Source organism: Amborella trichopoda, chromosome 1 (assembly GCF_054954075.1).
Source record: "Amborella trichopoda isolate Santa Cruz 75 chromosome 1, AtrichopodaSantaCruz75HAP2 v2.0, whole genome shotgun sequence".
NCBI lineage: Eukaryota > Viridiplantae > Streptophyta > Magnoliopsida > Amborellales > Amborellaceae > Amborella > Amborella trichopoda.
Window position 1 is genome coordinate 4472895 of NC_142336.1, and position 21076 is coordinate 4493970.

Genomic DNA, 21076 nt, shown 5'->3' on the forward strand with positions numbered 1-21076 from the left:
TTCGATAAAAAGTAGGGGATTTTAATTATCACAGAGATACATATATTTCAAGACTCCTGATTTCATTGAAATGGAGAGATTTGGGACTCGATTTTGAGATTGAAGCAGTCAAGGTAAGCCTGAGCCCAAATTTTTTAAATTTTTTTCTTAATTTTGCAGCTTTTTTAGGATTTTTCAGCCAATATTTGACTAGTATTATTTATTGCAATAAATAAAAGAACGATTTTTTAACAACAAAAAAAAAAATTTAGAGCTCGATTTTAGGAATTTAGGGTTTTTTTGTTTTTAATGTTATACAATATATATATATATATATATATATATATATATATATATATATATATATATATATATATATATATATATATTTATAAAAATATGTTTTTTGTGATGAATATGAGAATATATATACACTATATTTGTGTAAGATTATTGATTGCATAAAATAAATGAACGAATTTTAGAACAAAAACAAAAATTTGGAGGTCAATTTTGGGGATTTCCGTGATTTCAGAGATTTTCAGGATATTAGGGTTTATTGAATGAAAAGTCAAATTGATATTTTCTTTGTGAGGATTGTTTTTCATGTTATATAATATATATGTTTATAAAAATATGTTTTTTGTGATGAATATAAGAATATATATAAACAATATTAGTGTGAGATTATTGATTGCATAAAATAAATGAATGAATTTTAAAACAAAAAAAAAAATTGGAGGTCGATTTTTGGGGATTTTAGGGAACAAAAACAAAAATTTGAAAGTCCAGGCATCGAGGCATAGAAGTTAATCAACAAGGGAAAGACGAAGCCGTAACCGTCACCGTAACCTGGTTATTCATGATGATGTTAATATTGAAGATGTTAAAGGCCATAATACAGAACAGGGTGGGGGTAACACAGAAAAAGGTGCGGCTAACATAGAACATGATGGGGATAACACAAACAAGGTGGGGAAGAGCATAAAGGCTGGATGAGTCTAAGAGACTTTGGCCAAGGGTGTACCACAAGAAATATTACTGACTGGCGAAAGGATACAACTGCAGCATTACAGACTCCACCAAGCCTTACTCAGATTTTTCGCTTCGTAAATCCTGATAGTGAAACACAACAATATCAAGATCCCCCTCACCGCTCTCATTACTACTAGCATTGTCAGTTGGCCTTTGTAACTTCATTAATTGAATTAATGCCAAATTCTAAATTGTCTCGCATATCTTCATAGTATTCAAATATTAATTTATATAAAAAGTCGTTTCAATTTTTTTTGTAAGATAAAATGTATGTAATATAACAATATACACTTAATCTAACTTTTTTTATTTTTTTTCAATTTTATTTTTATTTTTTTGGACTTTTTTGTAAAAAAAAAAAAAAACTACTTGACCGGTTAAAACGGTTAACCACCTCCCAACTCCAAAACTAGTTAAACCGTTCCGGTTCAATTTTACGAATATTGGTTGCAACCTTAAACGATCCAATTAAGACGCACATCCAAATTTTATCATAACATGCAATTATGGTTTAAAGAATTCTTAGGATTATCTGAAAATCTATTTTCATATTTAATTATAAAATTTTAAACTCCAAAAAAACCTAAAATCAAGTAGATCTATAAACATATGAAAATCTTGAAAATGGAAAGTCTAAATAATATGTTGCAAGATGCACTATTTTTTAAATTCAAAATCTATTTTTTTTTTATATTCATAGATCTCAACGTCCAGATGATTAATTAGAGGGTTTTTCAACATTAAAACAGCTTTTTTAATGTATTTTTTATGTGCATATGTAATAAACTTTTTCCTTCTTTTATTTCTTTTTTTTTAAATTTTGGACCTTTTTACAAGTTTTATTTTCTTTTTCTTTTTTTTTTCGATGATTGGATATGGATAAGTGCGAATCAATGATCCACAAATATATTAAAATTTGGTCAAATAAAATACAAAGGTGGGGATTAAAAGGGACCTAAAAAAATATTAGACAAGCTAAAAAAAAAAAAATATGAATTTTTCTAAACTTAGGTGGTGTGAGTTAATTCCAGTAGAAGACTAGAAGGCTAAAATAGATATGGTTGGAAATAGTAATATATGATAACTTATAACCTCACCGAAAGTATGACTCTTAATAGAGTAAAATAACGGACCAAAATTCGTGTGGTGAACCCTAATTGTTAAGCAAAGGCTTTGACAATAATGATAATGAGAAACCGGGCTGGTAACATGTATTGAAAGGCATACCATGGGCTGGTAACATCTATTGAAAGGCATACCCAAAAAAGGTGTTGGGGGGGGGGGGAGGGCGGGGGGGCACAAAACAAATATAAGAGTTGCTTAAAAACAGGCCTCTTCACATTGAGTATCAGTGTTTCTTAATTTAACGATCAATGCAAATATATTGTATCGAAATTTCAAAATAGAAACATACAAGAATACAAAATTAAAAAAGAAAAGAAAGGTATTGGCTCATTTGGTAATGGCGGTGAACCGAGTTAAAGCAGCATACCAAATTTAACACTCAGCGGTTAATAGGGGTGTGCATCCGTTCTATGATCCGGTTCACCGCATCGCGGGTCATAACAAGTGTGTCATGTTGTAATATACTGTACACATTCAAACCCTGAGAAAAAAAGAAAAAAAAAAAGCCTCAAAATTAGCAACAACAAGAACTATTTAAGAGAGATTTAAACCACATGACGGGCAATCAGGTAAAGATATTGAGAACCACACTTGGAGAGAGAGAGAGAGAGAGAGAGAGAGAGAGAGAGGAGTGAGATTTGTAAATTCTCGAAAGTAGAATCAGATATGAAGTCGAGAAGATGCAACAAATATTGAGAGCGAGGTAGGAGATGGTAATCCAAACCAGTGATTTAAACAATGGATTAGTGACCCGGATAGGGCATCACAAAAACCGATCCGAATCGATGAATCGGAGGTCCGGATCGCTGTTTTACTGTACAAAGAAAATAGCAAAAAGGCGAAAAAACACGCGTAAAAATTGTGAACCAGCCAAAAACCGATCAAAAACAGTGAATCGGTGTTGTACTGTAGTAAATCACTGGCTCTCTTCTAAACCCTAGACGCAGACGATTGCCTATATATTGACAAAATCAGCACGGGTGACCAATTCCCGAGTAGGACCAAACAATTCCACGCCGACCTGGTGTTTTTTAAATCACTAATCCAAACCATAAAAAGTAGAGTAACCTAGGAAGTTGAAAAACTTACAATTGAAGGGAGGACATTAACGTAATGCAGGTTCTGCGTTGCTAGCTTGAGCTTTTCATTGATGTGTCCACCATCTACTAACAAAAGCTTCTTCACACCCTCCATTTGGGAGACATAACTCACGACATTCTTAGTCTTATGGGAAGGGACCTCCAAGTCCTCGAAAACAAGAAGCTGCCACCCAAAAAGAACCAATCTTAGGATTGTTTTCCTTCTTTTGATGGTTTTTTGTCCAAATACCATTAACATTAGGCCTGATTATTTACTATAAGGGAAAAGAAAAGCATTAAGGCTGATATTGTAAAGCGTTAAGCCTGAAATTGTTACGACTAGGCAGGCACCTAGGGTTCCCTAGGCAGTGCCCAGGGAGAGCCCACCTAGTTGGTCCGCCCAAGCGCTGGGCGGACCGCTTTTTGAATCAATGATATCTACCTATCCACATATATATGTATTCCAGTAACCAACTTGCCTTTCCCTCTGCTACACGAGCTGACAGAGCAATTTTAAGCCCTAGCCGACGAACTTTCTTTTGCAGCTTGAATGCATGGCTACGTGGTTTAGGCCCGTGCATGGTTGCTCCATGCCTAAACTGTTACATGCACAAACAGTAAAGACATGCACAAGTCTGTTTGGTCCTCCGCTATGGAACACCAAGAAATTGCAAATAAATCCCACGCCATGATGCTTTAGAGCTAGATGGGGGCATACATTAGTAAATAAATTGAAGAATCATCAAGCTATGAACAAATTTCATGTTACGCATCCCCTGACTTATGTATTCTACCACAATGTTGAGTAATATACCAAAAATTGAACAAATTTAAAAGAAATTACCTGCGGCCCACGCAATGTTCCATGCCGTGCTCGACCAGAACCTTTTTGCGGCCACGGTTTTTTGCCCGTTCCACTTACTTCACTTAAGGTTTTCGTTGAGTGGGTTCCCTGTGTACGAGCAGCGCAAGAAAGGAACCATTGCATATGTCAAATTAAACAATTAGACAGACATGGAAGAACAAATAATACAAAGAACTCATACCACACATTAGTTGTGTTTGGAATATAGTACACCCCAGGGACATCTACCCCATTCGTGATGAAGATAGAGAGATTAACCGCACCAAGGTGATTATCCGCCATTAGGGACTACATTCAATGCTCAGTGAATATTTTTCAGAACTGATAAGCGATGTGCTTCACACATTCTATATACCATTAATGTATGCCATAGTGTCCCAAGAACAAAACTAAACTTCTTGATGTATGCTATAGTGTCCCAAGAACAAAACTAAACTTTTTTTTTTTCCTTTGGATCGTTCATGCTAGGATTTGAACTTGGGCATGGTACTGCAAAGCTCAACACCTTAATCAGTCAACATGCCCAAAATCCCAAGACTAAACTTGATAAGAGAAAACATGCAAAAAAATTTAAATCAGTAAGAAAACATGTTATGTCTATATGACGAGTATGTGTAGGAAATAGTGTTCCAAAACTGCTATATGCACAAAATGAAGTGCTGGAGGATAATTGAATTAATTAACAAAAATGTGGATTTGAAGATAAAATGGATTCTGTGCTTCTGACACCCTCAAAAAGAAGATAATTGAACTTATTTTTTCGCTATCATATAACAAGGCCCCTAATTGCAACTCACTACCCATAAGAAGTTCAGATTGGTCTAGACTGAAATAGTGAAAAATGCAAATGCTTCATCCCCACGTTTCTCGTCATCCAACAATTACAGTAAATAAACACAATATAAAATAAAAATACCAGAACTCTCAGAAATTCTAATGTTAGTGTATTGCCATATCTCAGTGTTTCTCAGAAGTCGGATGTCCTAATAGTATAAAGCACCGTATAATGCATTTTGGAACCACCCTCTCCCAAATTGTGGTTTCTAACAATAAAGAATTTATATTCCCTGTGAATGTGTGCACTATTATGCAAGATGTATACGTGTGTGCACACAGCTAGATGATTAATGGATCTATACCTACCCACACCAAAACCTCCGCCAAACGGAAAAGCAAACAAAATTTAAACCTCAGGTTACCCCTGGAATCTCAATATATCAAATAACTGAATGGGGTTATTCTAGTCTAACTTCTCTCAGCATCCACCACCCTTCTCGGTGCACAGAGCAAAAGTATTCCCATAAAGAAAACAATCACCATAAAACTAGTTCCTAGAGAATGTAATATGGAAAACTCTCTCAAAAATTCAGTACTGTGACTAACTGAGAATAAATGAGTGCTTCAACTTTGTTTAGAAGGCATGAGTATCAAGATAAAAATATTAATACTTTATTAAAGAATTCGAACAAGTTTACACAGTACCTGCTGTCTTTTTGCAAGTTGCCACCTTACAACCCTATGAACAATGTCTTTCCGAATTGGCACATCAAACACATCACCAGCCAAGACCATCAAACCCATATCTTCATTATGGAAATTTGTTACTCTTGCAACTAGATCCTCATATAATCCTACAAACCAAAAAATATATTACGCCAATATACAAGTCTTCCGATAGCTATTCCCTTGATTATATTCATCCAATCCCAAGCATTATTTTGCAATGGTACACTTTTCTTTTTTCTGGAAAGAACAAAGCATTCTTCTAATACAACCATCATATGCTCAATTGAATGAACATCCTCAATCTAATGTAGTTCATCATAAAAACATATAGTAAAGCAGTGTTTATGGCCCCACTAGGCACACACTTTTTGTTTGATAAAATAAGGAAAGGTGTATAAGGAAATTATTGCAAAACATGCTTTAAATCTACATACAGATATATTTCAAGTCGAATTCATTAAATGAACATGTGAACATCAAAGGAATTTTAATTTGATGGTATATGCTTCCAAGAATAGTAGAATGAGGCAATAATCCCAACAACAATTTAAAATAAATGATCACAATTCTTATTCAATAAAAACAATTGATCAAAATTTAAATGCTCCCAATATTACAAATGCATGTGAGGAGTCAGTACAATAAATGGGCTATTTGTTTGTTGATATGTTTATTATGTATTGGTTGCTTGCACAGACAAGAAAAGGTCCCAACATGTTAATAAATGAATAAATGGACAACCGAAAACAATTAGTTTACAATGCTGCCTGAATCATATTATAATGAGCACGTATAGCATGCTTCCGCTATAAAACAACTCCCTCAAGCAAACGAGTAACTTTAAGAGATTTTTTTGATATGCAATTTTGCATTCTAGTGAGCACGTATAGCATGCTCTTGCAGAAGCATACTGTGCAATAACTCCCTCAGGCAAAAGAGTAACTTGTGAATAAAAAATTTATCCGAAATTTTGGGATCCAAGTATCATCAGATGATTATTTTTAAGGAAAAAATAAAATGGAATTTAAGTTCTTGAACACCAAGAGTTTTGCCCTCTGAAAATTGAACAGTTCTTGTTCAATCCTGGAACATTAATTTTTCTACGGTACATGGAGAGTCCTATTTTAGAAATTTTTTCTTTGAGATTGGTTGTTAGGTTCTAGAGTCTACATCACCAAAACATGAGGTCCAAACAATATCCCTAACATGAGTTTTACTCTGAGGGAGTAAATACACAGTATCCTCCCCAGCAAATCTTTTCACTATTCAAACAATATCATAGACACAAAGGGCAAGACTAAATGAAAATCTACAAACTATAAGGAGCACTTGTTTACATCATAACATGTTATAAATACTTAACACTGCCAGTTTGCATCCAGTTGGTCAGGGCAAGGAACAGAAAAGACCATACAGACCATGGAGTTTGGACCAAAATTGGAATGCCACGATCAGCAGTTTTAGCTTCGTGATTCATTAATGAAGTACAATGGCATCAGAGGCCCTTTGGTCAAATCAGAAAAGCAGTCTCACTTTGCAAAGGGTCAAGAACATTTGCATTCATAGTGTCAACAATTGTTTCATTAATCGTCAAAACTTGGATGCTATGGCATGAAGTGGGCAAGAGAGCAATGAGCTGTCCTGCCCCAACAAAACAGGGCATAAGGATGACATACTGATTCTAATCCAGCCACATATGTTTCATTCAGCTATTACATTAGCTTCGCTTTGCTTATTAATCCCCTTGAAATTAAATTAGGGCAAGGACATAAAAGAAGGAAAGAGAAGGACATAATTGATGTCAGAATATTATGAAACGGATAAGATGCTAAAATTGAATAAAATGAGTCTAGGCAACCAAAATAAATAAATAAAATAAGTAAAATAGAAGTACCATACATATGTAGGATTACAAAGAGTAGAACTTACCAAGCAGGTTCTATTCCAAAGAGTCCTCCCCAGGCCCATCACAGAGCCACAATCCAAGAAACCAGTAAACAATACCTCCAAATAATTGACCATCTCTAATCCTGACTAGCACTTCCCCGGACACCTGTATCCATAGATTTGAGGTATCCCTAGTAGCCCAACATATTATATTCTGAGAGTTCCCTTCGATCATTAAGGCATCAAAGATGCCCATCAATATTTTTGTCCCAATACGACAGGGGGTATCCTTGCCTCCAACAAACCAACAACTCCAAAGGATCCAATAATGCCTTCTTGACTTTATTGTTCCTGAATAAAACACCATTGTTGGCCTAGATTCCCATAGGATATGTTATGTAAATCTACAATGTCCCATGCGGAGGATATCTACCAAAAAGAAAAAAAAACATTCGAAGGATACATCCATCCATTACCTCCCTATTCACAATCTCAAGGCACTTCACTTCCTGGTACACATATAGACTTCCGTTCCCATGCTAGGTACTCCACTCTAACCCAATAAATTCTACCTGGAAAGATTCCAGGAGATGGGGCTTATCTTGATTTTTCTTTTCCACAACCACCATAAATTCACTGTAATAAATATTTTTCCCTAATGAGCACCCAGAAGATAGGGTCACCTTGACTCTCACCGACAAACACTACCCTAAATTAACCCTAAAAAGTTCTATGATCACACTCCCACTGGCCCAAAAAGAAAAGCTCTCTTATCAAATTTTTAGGAAGTACCACAAACAGCTCTGCGAGGTCAATTCTCCAAATATGATGTCATATAAAATTAAACAGAACTGTATTAGTTGGGGCAGTGAGAAAAAAAATATAACATCAAGTCTAGTGATGAAGTAGAGCCAAACCAACACCCTACAATGCTATCAGCAAAGTATCCAGCTCTATTCACGGTTTAGGGGTTCAAATTTCATAGATCAATGCTCCTCATGGGGTCACACTAAATTTATATCAAATTAAAAGTTTTGTACATAATAGGGTAGTAAGACAATGTGATATCTAAGTCTTGTGATAAAGTAGAACCATGCCAACACCCTACAATGCTACCACTGGATATCTCACCCTATTGCCAATTTCAGGTTCAACTTTCAAGGACCTACCCCTCTTCACGGAGATAACACTAGTATTACTAGAATAGTCACCAACTCACAAAAGTTCGCAACAATTCTAAAGACATTAAAAATAATTATCATTTGAACAGGGGACAGTTAATTTATGGCATCATCAGCTTTCCATATGTTATAACAAAAAGCTTGGGTATTTATTCATCATTAACTAGATGCATACACGATTACTTATTTACAATTTTTGTCTCCCATCAGTTGACATTCTAGCTGAAGAGGTGGGATGTTGTGAGACATATATAACAAAGCATTTTGAATGTTTTGTGCACATGTATGTACCATGGCAAATTTACACCGTGTGTGGAAGGACCATTTATCAACAGATAAGTCTCTTTACTCCCATGGTCATTTAGGAAAGGCAGAGGGAAATAGTTATGTCTGCTCTGCTATGCCCTGCATGCTAGAAAATGCCGCCAAAAAACCCACAACTCTATGAAGAAATACTTCCAAATAACTCTGTTCTTTAATGGAATTGTTCAGCTGTCAAAATGGTTCCTTAGTAATTCATAATAGTGTTTGCAAATTACCTTTAAAAGTCTAGTTATTTTCTATTCTTTTATTGTTATTTTATTTTGTAAATTATTACATACGAATAAGCTATTCAATGCCTCATTTTAATCAGTAAGAAACATATTTAGCCACTGCCAAAAACACACACAAAAAAAACCAAGAAAAAAACACATGAAAAGAACAACCCTTGTCCAAATCATATTTCTCCTTTGATAATATCCCTTAAAGCACACCTAACCTATTTTCCATGTGTTCTAGTATGCCTCACTAGTAAAAAAATAGGTCTTGCAATTGTTAAAAAAAAAACATTCTTATGGAATGACAAATGAAACAACAAAAGATAGATGGGGTGTTTTAAAAATGAATATAAACTCATGATTTATGTACACAGCCATCTAATATACCTGGAGTGCGTTCTGGAGTTACCACTTCTTTCTGGGTTAGAAACTCCCGAGGGATGTCACCTTCAGATGTTTGAGGAGTCAAGACAGTCGTGGAAATACTTCTTGTCAAGAACGGTAACTGGACCTGAATCATTAAAATTACAAAGTCATGACAAAGCTCTTCGTCACACGATGAAACATGTGGCATGATGCCAATTCATAGCCATCCCAACAACAGGTTCTCAAATAGCCCAATTTGAAATCATTTTACATATGATCATTAATATTATCGAGAAAGAAAATATTGTACAACTAAGATTCTGCAGTGTTTGACCATTATGCATTATGATAAAACTGAATTCCAAAGGGATTACTATGAAACTTAAATACATACAGATATTGAGGATAATCTTGAGAAAGAAAATACAAATTATTTCTGCAGTATTCAACAATTATGAATGCAAACATCAAAACAACATTAAGACCACCACCATTACTAAAATCTCCATCAAACTCTTTTTTCTTTTTTCTTTTTTCTTTTTTCTTTTTTCTTTTTTCTTTTTTGCAACCAATCTAAGGCGTAAACCATATAATTAGAAACTAAAAGCAAGATCTACATATCTGTTTATTAATTTTTCCAACTCATCAAACTTATGAGCCACATTATGAAGTTGTAGAGAGAGTGATTAAGCAAGGACTACAGTATGAAACGAGTGTATAAGAAACCAATTCGGTTTTATGCCAAGGAGGTCAATAATTGAGGCTATCTTCCTACCTAAGCAGGTGATTGAGAAGTTTAGGGCGAAGGGAAACGACCTCCACATGGTCTTTATTGATATAGAGAAAGTTTATGATAGAGTACTTCAAGATTTAATTTGGTGGGTGTTGGAAAAAAAAGAAGTTTTCATATACTATATCAACTTGGTGAGAAATTTGGGTTTTCTTTTTCTCTTTTTTTAGGCACTACTGTACATGATGTAAGGGGAAATCATATAACCCCATTTTGTATACGGGCACAAGATGTAAGGGGAAAGCCTATAACCCCATTTTGTATACGCTCCCTTAACCCATCCTTTTTTTACCAGGAGTCTCTCCAGGAGTAACCTCGTACCCTCCCTTCTTCACAGCAATACAAAAGTTAACAGTTATCAAAAAAAAAAAAAGTTGGAGAGAAATTTGTACGAGAGAGCGCTAACTATTGTGCAAACAACTAGTGGAGAGACAAATGAGTTTTCAGTGATAATAGGTTTACATCGGGGGTCTACATTGAACCTATATATGTTTGTCTTAGTTTATAGACAACTTATCTAGGCACCTACAAGATCAGGTACCGTGTTGTATGTTGTGTTAAAATTAAAACAAAAACAAACAGGTCTTTATTACCTCTTCTTTTATGCCTGACTGCTTTACTTTGGGTGGTACAAGGGACCACACTTTCTTTCCTTTCTCTTTTACCTCTTTATCGGTTAACTCTTGGAGTCTCCTTGATTTCCTTAAGTTTTGGGTGACATGTGGCACCTTCTCATTTATCTCTCCTTTTTAATACCCTTTATACTTGCCACATGGTCATGATGTGTTGACATCACATGAGATCATGTTATGATAATGATGTGGGCCATTGTTTTCATGACCTATCATCTTGTCCTCCCTTATATATTCGTTTTCAATTTAGAGAGAGAACAAGATAGTTGGTTGGTGAGTGAAAATCTGAAAAATTGTACTACTCTCTCTCTCTCTAAGTGCATTTTCGTTATGACTTATGATGGGTATGCCATGTTTCATGATGTCCATTTACTTATCATAGAGATTGTTACAGCTTTTTTAATGCCTAAGGGAGTATCTTTCTGTTAATTCAGAGAAGTTTTTTGGGCATAATTTCAAATAGTTTGTTGAAATATTTTGGTAACAGAGAAGAACATATCGGTATGATTTCACTGGGGTTTGAGCGGATCTTTGAACGTGCAATTCAGAGATTCAAGAATTTCTTCCTGATCTGGCTGTATCCTGGGAGTGTTCTCGCTGGGTACCGTTTGAATATTGATTTTCTAACCAAGTCGGTGGCGTTAAAAACTTTGAAGAAAGCAAGCTCCTCTCATGCCTCCAGAACCTCCGAAACCTGCTCTGATTCCTACAGGAGTTGACAGGTACTGGGAGTGTTTTGTTCCCAGATATAACCTCGGAAACCTACTCCGATTCCTACGAGAGTCTGAGTGGTACTAGGAGTGTTCTAGTATTATTCTTTTGTCACAGATCTCGGATAAGGGGAGGTGCTGCCAAAATTTTTCTAGGAATTGAGATGGTAAGTTAGGCCATCTAAGTCAGGCCATCGACTGTAAGTTAGGCCATCGACTGTAAGTCAAGCCATTGACTGTAAGTTAAGCCATCAACTATAAGTTAGCCCATCGACATTAAGTTAGGCAAACAACTGTAACTCAGCCCATCAAACGACAATCAGGTTTTAGACCGTTTGTCAAGGTATCCACAAACTGTCTAGTTATCTACCGTGACTGAAACTAACAATTTCAAAGTGTTTAAATTTACAAGATGGCTGCTGGAAGCTCACTGAAAGCAATGACCCAGGATTTCGTAAACTAGATCTCTTTGAAGGAATTAATTTCAGAAGAGGGCAATCTAAGGTCCTATTTCTTCTAAGAACCTTAAAAGTAGAGTATGTAATAAGGAAACCACGTCCCGCTGCTCCAACTAGTCCCTCGGAGAATACCGGTGATCAGATTACTTCAGATCGGATTACCGAAGAAATTGAAGCATGGGATGAAAATGATTACATATGTAAAGGGCATATCCTGAATGCACTTAGTGATCCTTTGTTTGATCTTTACTCATGAATGTCAACTGCAAAAGAACTCTGGGAGGTTCTAGAAGCCAAATATAAAGAAGATGCTTGTAGAAAAAAGTATCTCATTAGTAGATACTTAAATTTTAAAATTACGGAAGAAAACTTAGTACTGGCTCAAATTCATGATTTTCAAATCATAGCCAATGAACTCGCATCTAATGGTATTAAATTTGATAATTTATTCCATGTTGAGGCAATAATCGATAAATTGTTGCCTTCCTGGAAAGACTACAAGAACACACTGATGCACAAGTCTGAAGACTTCAGCCTTGAACAGTTGATGACCCATTTGAGGATCGAAGAGGAGACCAGACTTCGAGATAAGAAAGAATATAAGTCTCAGATGGCCATCAGAGCCCATGCAGTTGAAGGTTCGAGAAAGAAGAAGCCGACGACTGAAAAAGGAATGAAAATTGAAGATAACAAAGAAGAAAAGAAGGACTCGAAAGTTTAAAATACAAAGATAGTTCAGGCTAAGGGTAAGAAACCCCCGGTATGCCATTTTTGCAACAAAGCCGACCATATGAAGAAATTTTGTAGAATTAAAATAAGATAGCAGGCTCATGCTAATGTGGCCAAAGAAAAATTTGTCGCTATGATCTTTGAAGTTAATGGTGTATGGTAGGTCGACTTTGGAGCTGCCAGGCATGATTGTAACAATAAAAACATCTTTAGGACCTATGAAATGGTGGGGGAGGAAACTGCCCTGTATATGGGCAATTCTTCCTCCTCTAAGGTACTTGGTAAAGGGACAGTTGAAGTAAAATTCACATCCGGTAAAGTCCTCACCCTCATGGATGTAATCATGCCCTGAAGTCCGGAGAAATTTGATGTCAGCATACCTTTTGAACAAGAGGGGTTTCAAACTTGTTTTTGAGTCCGACAAGTTTATCTCGTCAAAGAATGATGTCTTTGTGGGAAGGGGTTACGCTACTGAGGGTATGTTCAAGCTCAATGTTCTCGATGAAAAAGGTGCATCTTCTTCTGTATATATGCTTGACTCCTTTTCTTTATGGCATGGTAGATTAGGTCATGTTAATTATCATGCATTAAAGAAAATGAGTACTTTAGACCTAATTCCTAAGTGTGAGAATTTAGAAAATACTCTGTGTGATGTATGTGTGCGGTCAAAGATCACAAGAAAACCCTTTCCTAAAGCGGAATGAAGTTCTAGGTTACCGGAATTGACACATAGTGATGTCTGTGATCTAAGAGGCGCACAGACTCATGGTGGGAAGAAATACTTTGTCACTTTCATAGATGATTTCTCAAGGATACACCTATGTTTATTTGATTAGAAACAAAGATGAAGTATTTGAGAAATTCAAGGTTTACAAAACAGAAGTTGAAAACCAACTGAATTTAAGAATTAAGGTTTTCAGAAGTGACAGAGGTGGTGAATATTGTTCTGTCGACTTCACTAATTATTGTGAAGAAAATAGAATAATTCACCAGGTTACTGCCCCATACACACCATAACATAATGTTTAGCCGAAAGGAAAAATCACACTCTTATGGATATGATGAATGCCATGCTCATCAATTCTTACCTCCTTGCAAATCTTTGGGGAGAGGCTTTCATGTTTCCATGTTTCATTTTAAATCGGATACCATATTCAAAATCTTATATTACACCATATGAACTCTAGAAATGAAGGAAACCTCTTTTAGGATTCCTCAACGTTTGAGGTTGTGCAGCTTTGGTAAGGCTTCCTGACCTTAAGAGGCCCAAAATTGGACCTAGATCCGTCAATTGTGTTTTTGTGGGCTATGCTAATTACAACAAAGCATATAGATTTCGGGACCTGAAATCTAATGTAATTATAGAGTCCACAGATGCAGAATTTTTTGAACACACATTTATTGGTGAGCAAGATAATGAATATGAAGAACAACGAAATAAACATAAAATTGGTGAGCATGAGAACCCTGAGGATTTAGAACCCACGAGAAGTAAGAGAATCAGGAAACCAATAGATTTTGGTCCTGATTTTCAAATGTATCTTTTGGAAGAAGATCCTAAAAATTTCCAAGATGCCATGTCCTCACGTGATGCTTCTTTTTGAAGGGAGGTAGTTACGATGAGATGAAATCGATTCTGGAGAATGATACTTGGATATTGGTCGATTTACCTTCTGGTTCTAAGCCCTTAGGATATAAATGGATTTTAAGGCGGATGGTACTATTGAAATGTAAAGCTAGACAGGTTGCAAAAGAATTTAAACAAAAGGCAAGGTTGAGTTCTTTGACACTTATGCTCCAGTCACACGAATTGCTACCAATCGAGTTCGCTTTGCCTTGGCTTCTATTTACCATCTAGAAATTCATCAGATGAATGTCAAAACAGCTTTTCTCCATAGTGAACTAGATGAAGAAATTTATCTTGAGCAACCTGAGGGATTTGTCCTCAAGGGACAAGAACACAAAGTTTGTAAACTTGTGAAATCCCTATATTGTTTGAAGCAAGCACCCAAACAATGGCATGAAAATTTTAATAGAATTATTTTATCACACGGTTTTCAGATCAATGATGTTGATACGTACGTGTACGCCAGAGTTTGTGACAGTGCAGTTGTTATAATTTGCCTGTATGTAGATGATATGCTCATACTAGGCAGCACTACTGCATGCATAAAGGACACAAAGAACTTATTGTCTTCTGAGTTTAATATGAAAGACATAGGGCAAGCTGATGTGATATTGGAATTAAAATAGGGAGGAATCCGGCTGTGTATGTATTATTAACCTAGAGCCACTATATAGAAAAAGTGCTCAAAAGATTTGGCCACTTTGATTCCAAGCCAGTTTCGACCCCTTATGATGCTCAAATTAACTCAGAAAGAACCATAACGGTCTTGTTTCCCAATTGGACTATGCTTGAGTCATTGGACATATAATGTATGCAATGTCTTGCACTAGACCTAAGATAGCCTTTGTTGTGGGTAAACTGAGTAGATACACCAGTAAACAAAGTCAAGAGCATTGGAATGCAGTCAATAAGGTCCTGCGGTATCTCAAAGGAACCATTAACTATGGCCTACATTATGTGGGTAAACCCGTTGTATTCGAAGGATACAGCGATGCAAACTGGATTACGGATTCTGATGAATCCATGCTTACTAGCGGATGGATCTTCACCTTTGCTGGAGGTGTCGTTGCTTAGGGTTATAAGAAGCAAACTTGTATCTCCAAATCCAGGATGGAATCGGGGTTAATAGCTTTGGAAATCACTAGTAAAGTGGCTGAGTGGCTAAGGAACTTGTTGGTAGACGTACCCCTTGTCTCTGGGCCCATGCCTGCAGTCTCAATATGGGGTGACTGCGAAGCTGCAGTATTCCAAGCGAAAAGCAAATTTATCCTAGAAAATCCAGATATATTCACTTGAGGCACAGTCAATTGAGCCTTTTGTTGGAAGATGGAGTTATTTCAATACTCCATGTTCGCGGATCCATTAACTAAAGGCCTTGCAAGGGACCAAGTCTGGAAGACAGCTAGAGGGATGGGATTGAAACCCAGTTATATTATGCCACAAAGTGATGGGAACCCGACCTAAGGACAAGGAGATCCCAAGTTTAAGGTTCAAAAGGACAAACAAGTCACTCGTGTGATGTCTGATGTAAGTTTACACCACAAAATTTTATATTATGGAAATTTATAAGATTTCTGCCCCATCCTTGGCTGTGTGGTGTATTTACTGCAACAAAAAAGAGAATGAGCTTCGCTCTTAATGATTCCATTTGCCTAGACGATATAAGGCCTAGGCTCGGGTGTCGCACTGCAAGACATCTTTCATAGACTCACCTATATGAGTGTGGAGGTGGAGGCCGCTTCCAATGGAAACTAGGCATTTCCTTGACCGCTCATGAAAACAGGATTAGCGCAGGGCCTTTAAAGCGCAAGCCTTTTAGAAAATCACAGTCTTTGAAAGGAAATGTGTGGTATGTGGGATGCTTATCTTTTATGGACATAGTTCAAGGTTCGTCCACTCACTGTCCTGATAAGTGTTCTGTATAATACTATGCGAAGGTTCAAGTCTACTAGACACCTTCCCTTATGCATTCTCTTTCCTGATATGTTCTTTGGCAGTCCTTTTGTTTTGGAACAAGTGGGGGATTGTTAAAATTTTGTGTTGTTTCAAAACAAACAGGCCTTTATTACCTCTTCTTTTATGCTTGACTTCTTTACTTTGGGTGGTACAAGGGACCACACTTTCTTTCCTTTCTCTTTTACCTCTTTATTCGGTTAACTCTTGGAGTCTCCCTGATTTCCTTAAGTTTTGGGCGACATGTGGCGCCTTCTCATCTCTCTCTCCTTTTAACACTCTTTATACTTGCCACATGGTTATGATGTGTTGACATCACATAAGATCATGTTATGGTAATGATGTGGTCCTTTGTTTTCATGACCTATCATCCTCTCCTCCCTTATATATTTGTTTTCAATTTAGAGAGAGAACAAGATACTTGGTTGGTGTGTGAAAATCTGAAAAATCATACTACTACTCTCTCTCTCTCTCTAAGTGCATTTTCACTGTGACTTATGATGGGTATGCCATGTTTCATGATGTCTATTTACCTATCATAGAGATTGTTACAGCTTTTTGAATGCTTAAGGGAGCATCTTCCTGTTAATTCAGAGAAGATTTTTTGGCATAATTTCAAATGGTCTGGAGAAATATTTTGGTAATAGAGGACATATCGGTATGATTTTACTGTGGTTTTGAGCGAATCTTTGAACGTGCAATTCAGAGATTTAGGAATTTCTTCCTGATCTGGCTGTATCCTGGGAGTGTTCTCACCAAATACCATTTGTATATCGATTTTCTAACCGAGTCGGTGCCGTTAAACACTTCGAAGAAAGCGAGCTCCTCTCATACCTCCAGATTTCAAATTTACATAGCCATTCGATATAACCTTCGAAACCTGCTCCGATTCCTACACGAGTCCGACTGGTACTAGGAGTGTTTTGTTCCAGATATAACCTCTAAAACCTGCTCCGATTCCTACGGGAGTCCGACTGGTACTAGGAGTGTTCTGGTATTATTCGTTTATCACAGAACCCGGATAAGGGGAGGTGCTGCCAAAAATTTTCTGGGAATTGAGATAGTAAGTTAGGCCATCAGTCAGGCCATTGACTGTAAGTTAGGCCATCGATTGTAAGTTAAGCCATCAACTGTGAGTCAGGCAATCGACTGTCAGTCAGCCCATTGAACAACAGTCAGGTTCTAAACTGTTTGTCAGGGTATCCACAAACTGTCTGGTTATCTACCGTGACTGAAACTAACATGTTGTTCGAGGACGACATAGTTTTGATCGATGAGACCTACAGTCACGTCAACACAAAGCTAGAACTTCAAAGGAAAATTCTAGAATTTAAAGGTTTTAAAATTAGTCAAACTACGATATAGTATATAGAATGCAAGTTTAGTAATACTAGGAGTAGAGACGAGGAAGTAGTTAAGATTGACGATCAAAAATACTAAAAAAGAGTGCACTTTCCATATCTTGGGTCAATAATACAGAAAAATGAAGAGATTGAGGGAGATGTCTCACATAGAATTAGAGTTGGATGGGCAAGGTGGAGATGTCCAATTAGAGTTTTATGCGATCGTCGTATACCAACGAAGCTAAAGGACAAATTCTATAGGACAATTTTGGGACCAGCTTTGCTTTATGAAACGGAATATTGGGCAGTCAGGAAACAACATATTCACAGGATGAGTGTAACTCAGATGAGGAAGTTGAGATGGATGAATGGCAAGATAAGAAGGGATAAAATTCAAAATAAATACTCTCGAGAGAACTTAAGTGTGGCTCCAATAGGTGATAAGATGAGAGACAATAGACTTAAGTGGGCTGACTACGTGCAAGGCAGACCCAATACAACACTTGTTAAGAGGTGCGAATTGATTTAGATGGAAGGCTAAAAAAGGACAAGGAGTAGGCCCAAAAGGACATTGTTGGAAGTAGTGAGAAAAGATATAGAGACTTATAACCTCACTAGATAGAATGGAATGACGAACCACGATTCGTACAACCGACGCCAAATAATTGAGAAAAGGCTCTAATGATGATGATGAAAATTTTTCAACTCATCTATATAAGTAACAATAGATATTGCAAACATTTCTACAAAATATGATTCACTTGGTACAAACATATGAGGCCAATTAAACTCATGTTTTGTTCTGTAACAAGTGTTCTCAGCAACCATGTGTCAAACCGACAAGAGGCATGTGTTGTCTCTAACCTAGTATTCATAGTAAGCTGAAAACGAGTCTTGAAATGAATCAGTGTTTTAAAAAGCAAAACGCCCAACGCCTAGGCAACTGCCTAGGCGGTTCAGAAGGCCTGGGCACATCACCCAGGCCTAGGCGGCCAAATTAGACGGATATCCCTAGGTGCCCGGAAACCCGACTAGGCGGCCGCCCCATTTGTTTAATACTACAGGGGAAAGTAGGGTATTTTTAGGTCATTTTTTTAATACTAAAGGGAAAACTTGTGAGTTTTATGTTCATTTGAAACCTAAAACAAATTAGAGGTTATTTTAGAGAGAGAAAACCAATAAAAAATAAAAAAATCTACTGGGCTGCCCAGGTTCTGGGCGCTGAGCGGCTTGGACCCCCGGGACCGCCTACGTGCCGCCTAGCGCTTTTTGAAACACTGTAATGAATAAACCACAAAATCGTGATATAAAAATGGAAGTTAATGGAACTCTTCCAGACATTTGGTTTGTGCATTACAAATACCTCATGCATGGACAAGAAAGATGGTAAAGATATCGAAACAGGAACATCTGATAAATAAAATAAAACATAAGGAACCCTGTGGTACATATGCCAAAAATCTGACATTTTTCCTCTAAATACTATAACAATATAAATTGGGGGGGTTTCCTATGTATAGTTTCCTTTCAGGACACAATCTTAAGGATTGGAAGGATTAATCTAGCCCTTGCTCATCAGATGATTAGTATACAGACAAGTAATTAATAAACATGAATAAAAAAAAAAATACACATAAAAAAATTTATTGTGAAATATTGCAAGTAATTTCTCATAAATCCTAAGATTTATAAAAATAAAGAGTTCAGAATCAAGTTTTGCTAGTAATTCGGTCATTTGGTTACATATTTTTTTCCCATATTTCCTACTCAAAACTCAAAACCCAAAATTGAAAATTGTAATGAGTTGTTAACCCATTGATTCACACTATTATGATGCTCACTGATCCTTACTTGGCTCCATTGTCTAACTTTCACATTATCTCTCTGATTTTCCTTTTCTTTTAATCAGTTTTGCGCTTTTTTATTTACCCATTGGATTTTTACAATAATTGATGAAAATATAAGCAATCATACCTGCGGTGCATCCAAATATGAGAGAAAGTGGTCTCTGAAATCATTGCCAGGTGAAGCTCCTGCAATTTAAACAACCCATAACTTTATTAATTTGGGAAAACCCCATAAATGTTTCCAAAAATCACAGATAATAGCTCGATTTTCAGGAACACGGAATCCTTTATAAATGCAAATCTAATGTGATTTGAAATGGCGCACCTATTGAAGAAAAAGCTTTGAAATCATTTGCATAAGGAGAGAGAAAATGGCGAATTGTTGAGTTTCTAGAGAGAGAATAAATGGAGGTTAGGGCTTTCCTCGTGCTCATTGTGGTCCTTGAGGAAGAACAAGTTACAGAGATCCTTCGTTTTAAAACCCTACTGGCAGCGGGGGAGGTTTTTAAGGGGCAAACGATGGAAAATACAGGCATGATCAAGGAACTTTTCTCAACCATGGGAAACAATAACCCCTTTCTAGTGAGTAAATATCACGAAGGCTCTTTACCTTGGCAATCGCATTAGACGTTTATGAATTATGATGCCTTCTCAAAATGAAATTTGAAGCAAAAAAAAATGGGAAAGGGTTTAAGCAAGTATACATAAAAAATATATCCAAAAAAGGTCCTCCAATATCAAAATACGCTCCAATTAATCATCTCAACATGAATATATATATATATATATATATAATAAAATAAAATCTCAAATCAACAAATAGTGTATTTTGTAACATAATTGATATCCTTTCTTTAAAAAAACTTAATTGTTTGGAGATCTACTCGATCTACAGCATTTTGGAGTTAAGTTTCACAATTATGTATAAAAATAAAATTTTAGAGCATAACAACATTTCTATGCGGCCAGCCTGCATATTGTAGAAATGTGGGCTTGGCAATAAATATATTTTTTAAATTTAACGTGATCTTAATTTTTAAAGAATATATAATCTTTAACATGGAGATCATGAATATGATTTATAATATATATATATATATATATATATATATAAATAAATAATGATTGTATTTAAAAAAATATTTGGACTGTTAGTTACAATTGTTTTTAGATGGACTACCTATTTGCATCAATCTTTAAAATGGATGCTTTATATATCTAGACTGCATATTATAAAAATGCGATCCCGCCTACATGAAACAGTTTTCCTTCTAGTAATGAAACTTCATCTTTTAACAAGATTTAAAGGTGTGAAAGCTTATACAAACCACACCCAAAAAATTAGTGTAGATTTGGCATATCACAAATAGAAATGGTCCCCTATTTGTGGTATGAATGGATCTCAAGATATCATCTTGTGACGCC

At 36.2% G+C, this 21076-nt stretch overlaps 1 protein-coding gene across 4 annotated transcripts; it reads right to left on the reverse strand.

The window, feature by feature from the left end:
* Positions 1-809: 809 nt before the first annotated feature.
* LOC18427153 (Ribosomal protein L4/L1 family) lies at positions 810-20271 on the reverse strand. Of its 4 annotated transcripts, none has more exons than XR_016049233.1 (9): positions 19977-20271; positions 19779-19837; positions 9584-9707; positions 5566-5714; positions 4063-4170; positions 3698-3817; positions 3229-3402; positions 2507-2953; positions 810-1095 (listed from the first exon to the last, which is right to left on the reverse strand). XR_016049233.1 is itself a non-coding variant. In XM_006836208.4 (9 exons), exons 1-8 carry the CDS (start codon positions 20083-20085, stop codon positions 2519-2521), a joined length of 945 nt encoding a protein of 314 aa, XP_006836271.4. In that variant the 5' UTR covers positions 20086-20095; the 3' UTR covers positions 810-1095; positions 2507-2518. The 4 variants fall into 4 exon arrangements, 3 of the variants coding, with proteins under 3 accessions (XP_006836271.4, XP_020518463.1, XP_011620734.3); XM_006836208.4 differs by having other exon boundaries at positions 2507-2620; positions 19977-20095; XM_020662804.2 differs by lacking the exon at positions 810-1095 and having other exon boundaries at positions 2331-2953.
* Between the last annotated feature and the right edge of the window lie 805 nt (positions 20272-21076).

Bases quoted from the DNA above. Each gene is read 5' to 3' on its own strand.
- LOC18427153 (XM_020662804.2), bottom strand. From the start codon at position 20,211: ATGGTTGAGAAAAGTTCCTTGATCATGCCTGTATTTTCCATCGTTTGC. The intron at 19,838-19,976 runs GTGCGCCATTTC...TTTAAATTGCAG, and splicing joins CAAAGCTTTTTCTTCAATAG to GAGCTTCACCTGGCAATGAT. The intron at 3,818-4,062 runs GTAATTTCTTTT...TGCATGTAACAG, and splicing joins GAACATTGCGTGGGCCGCAG to TTTAGGCATGGAGCAACCAT.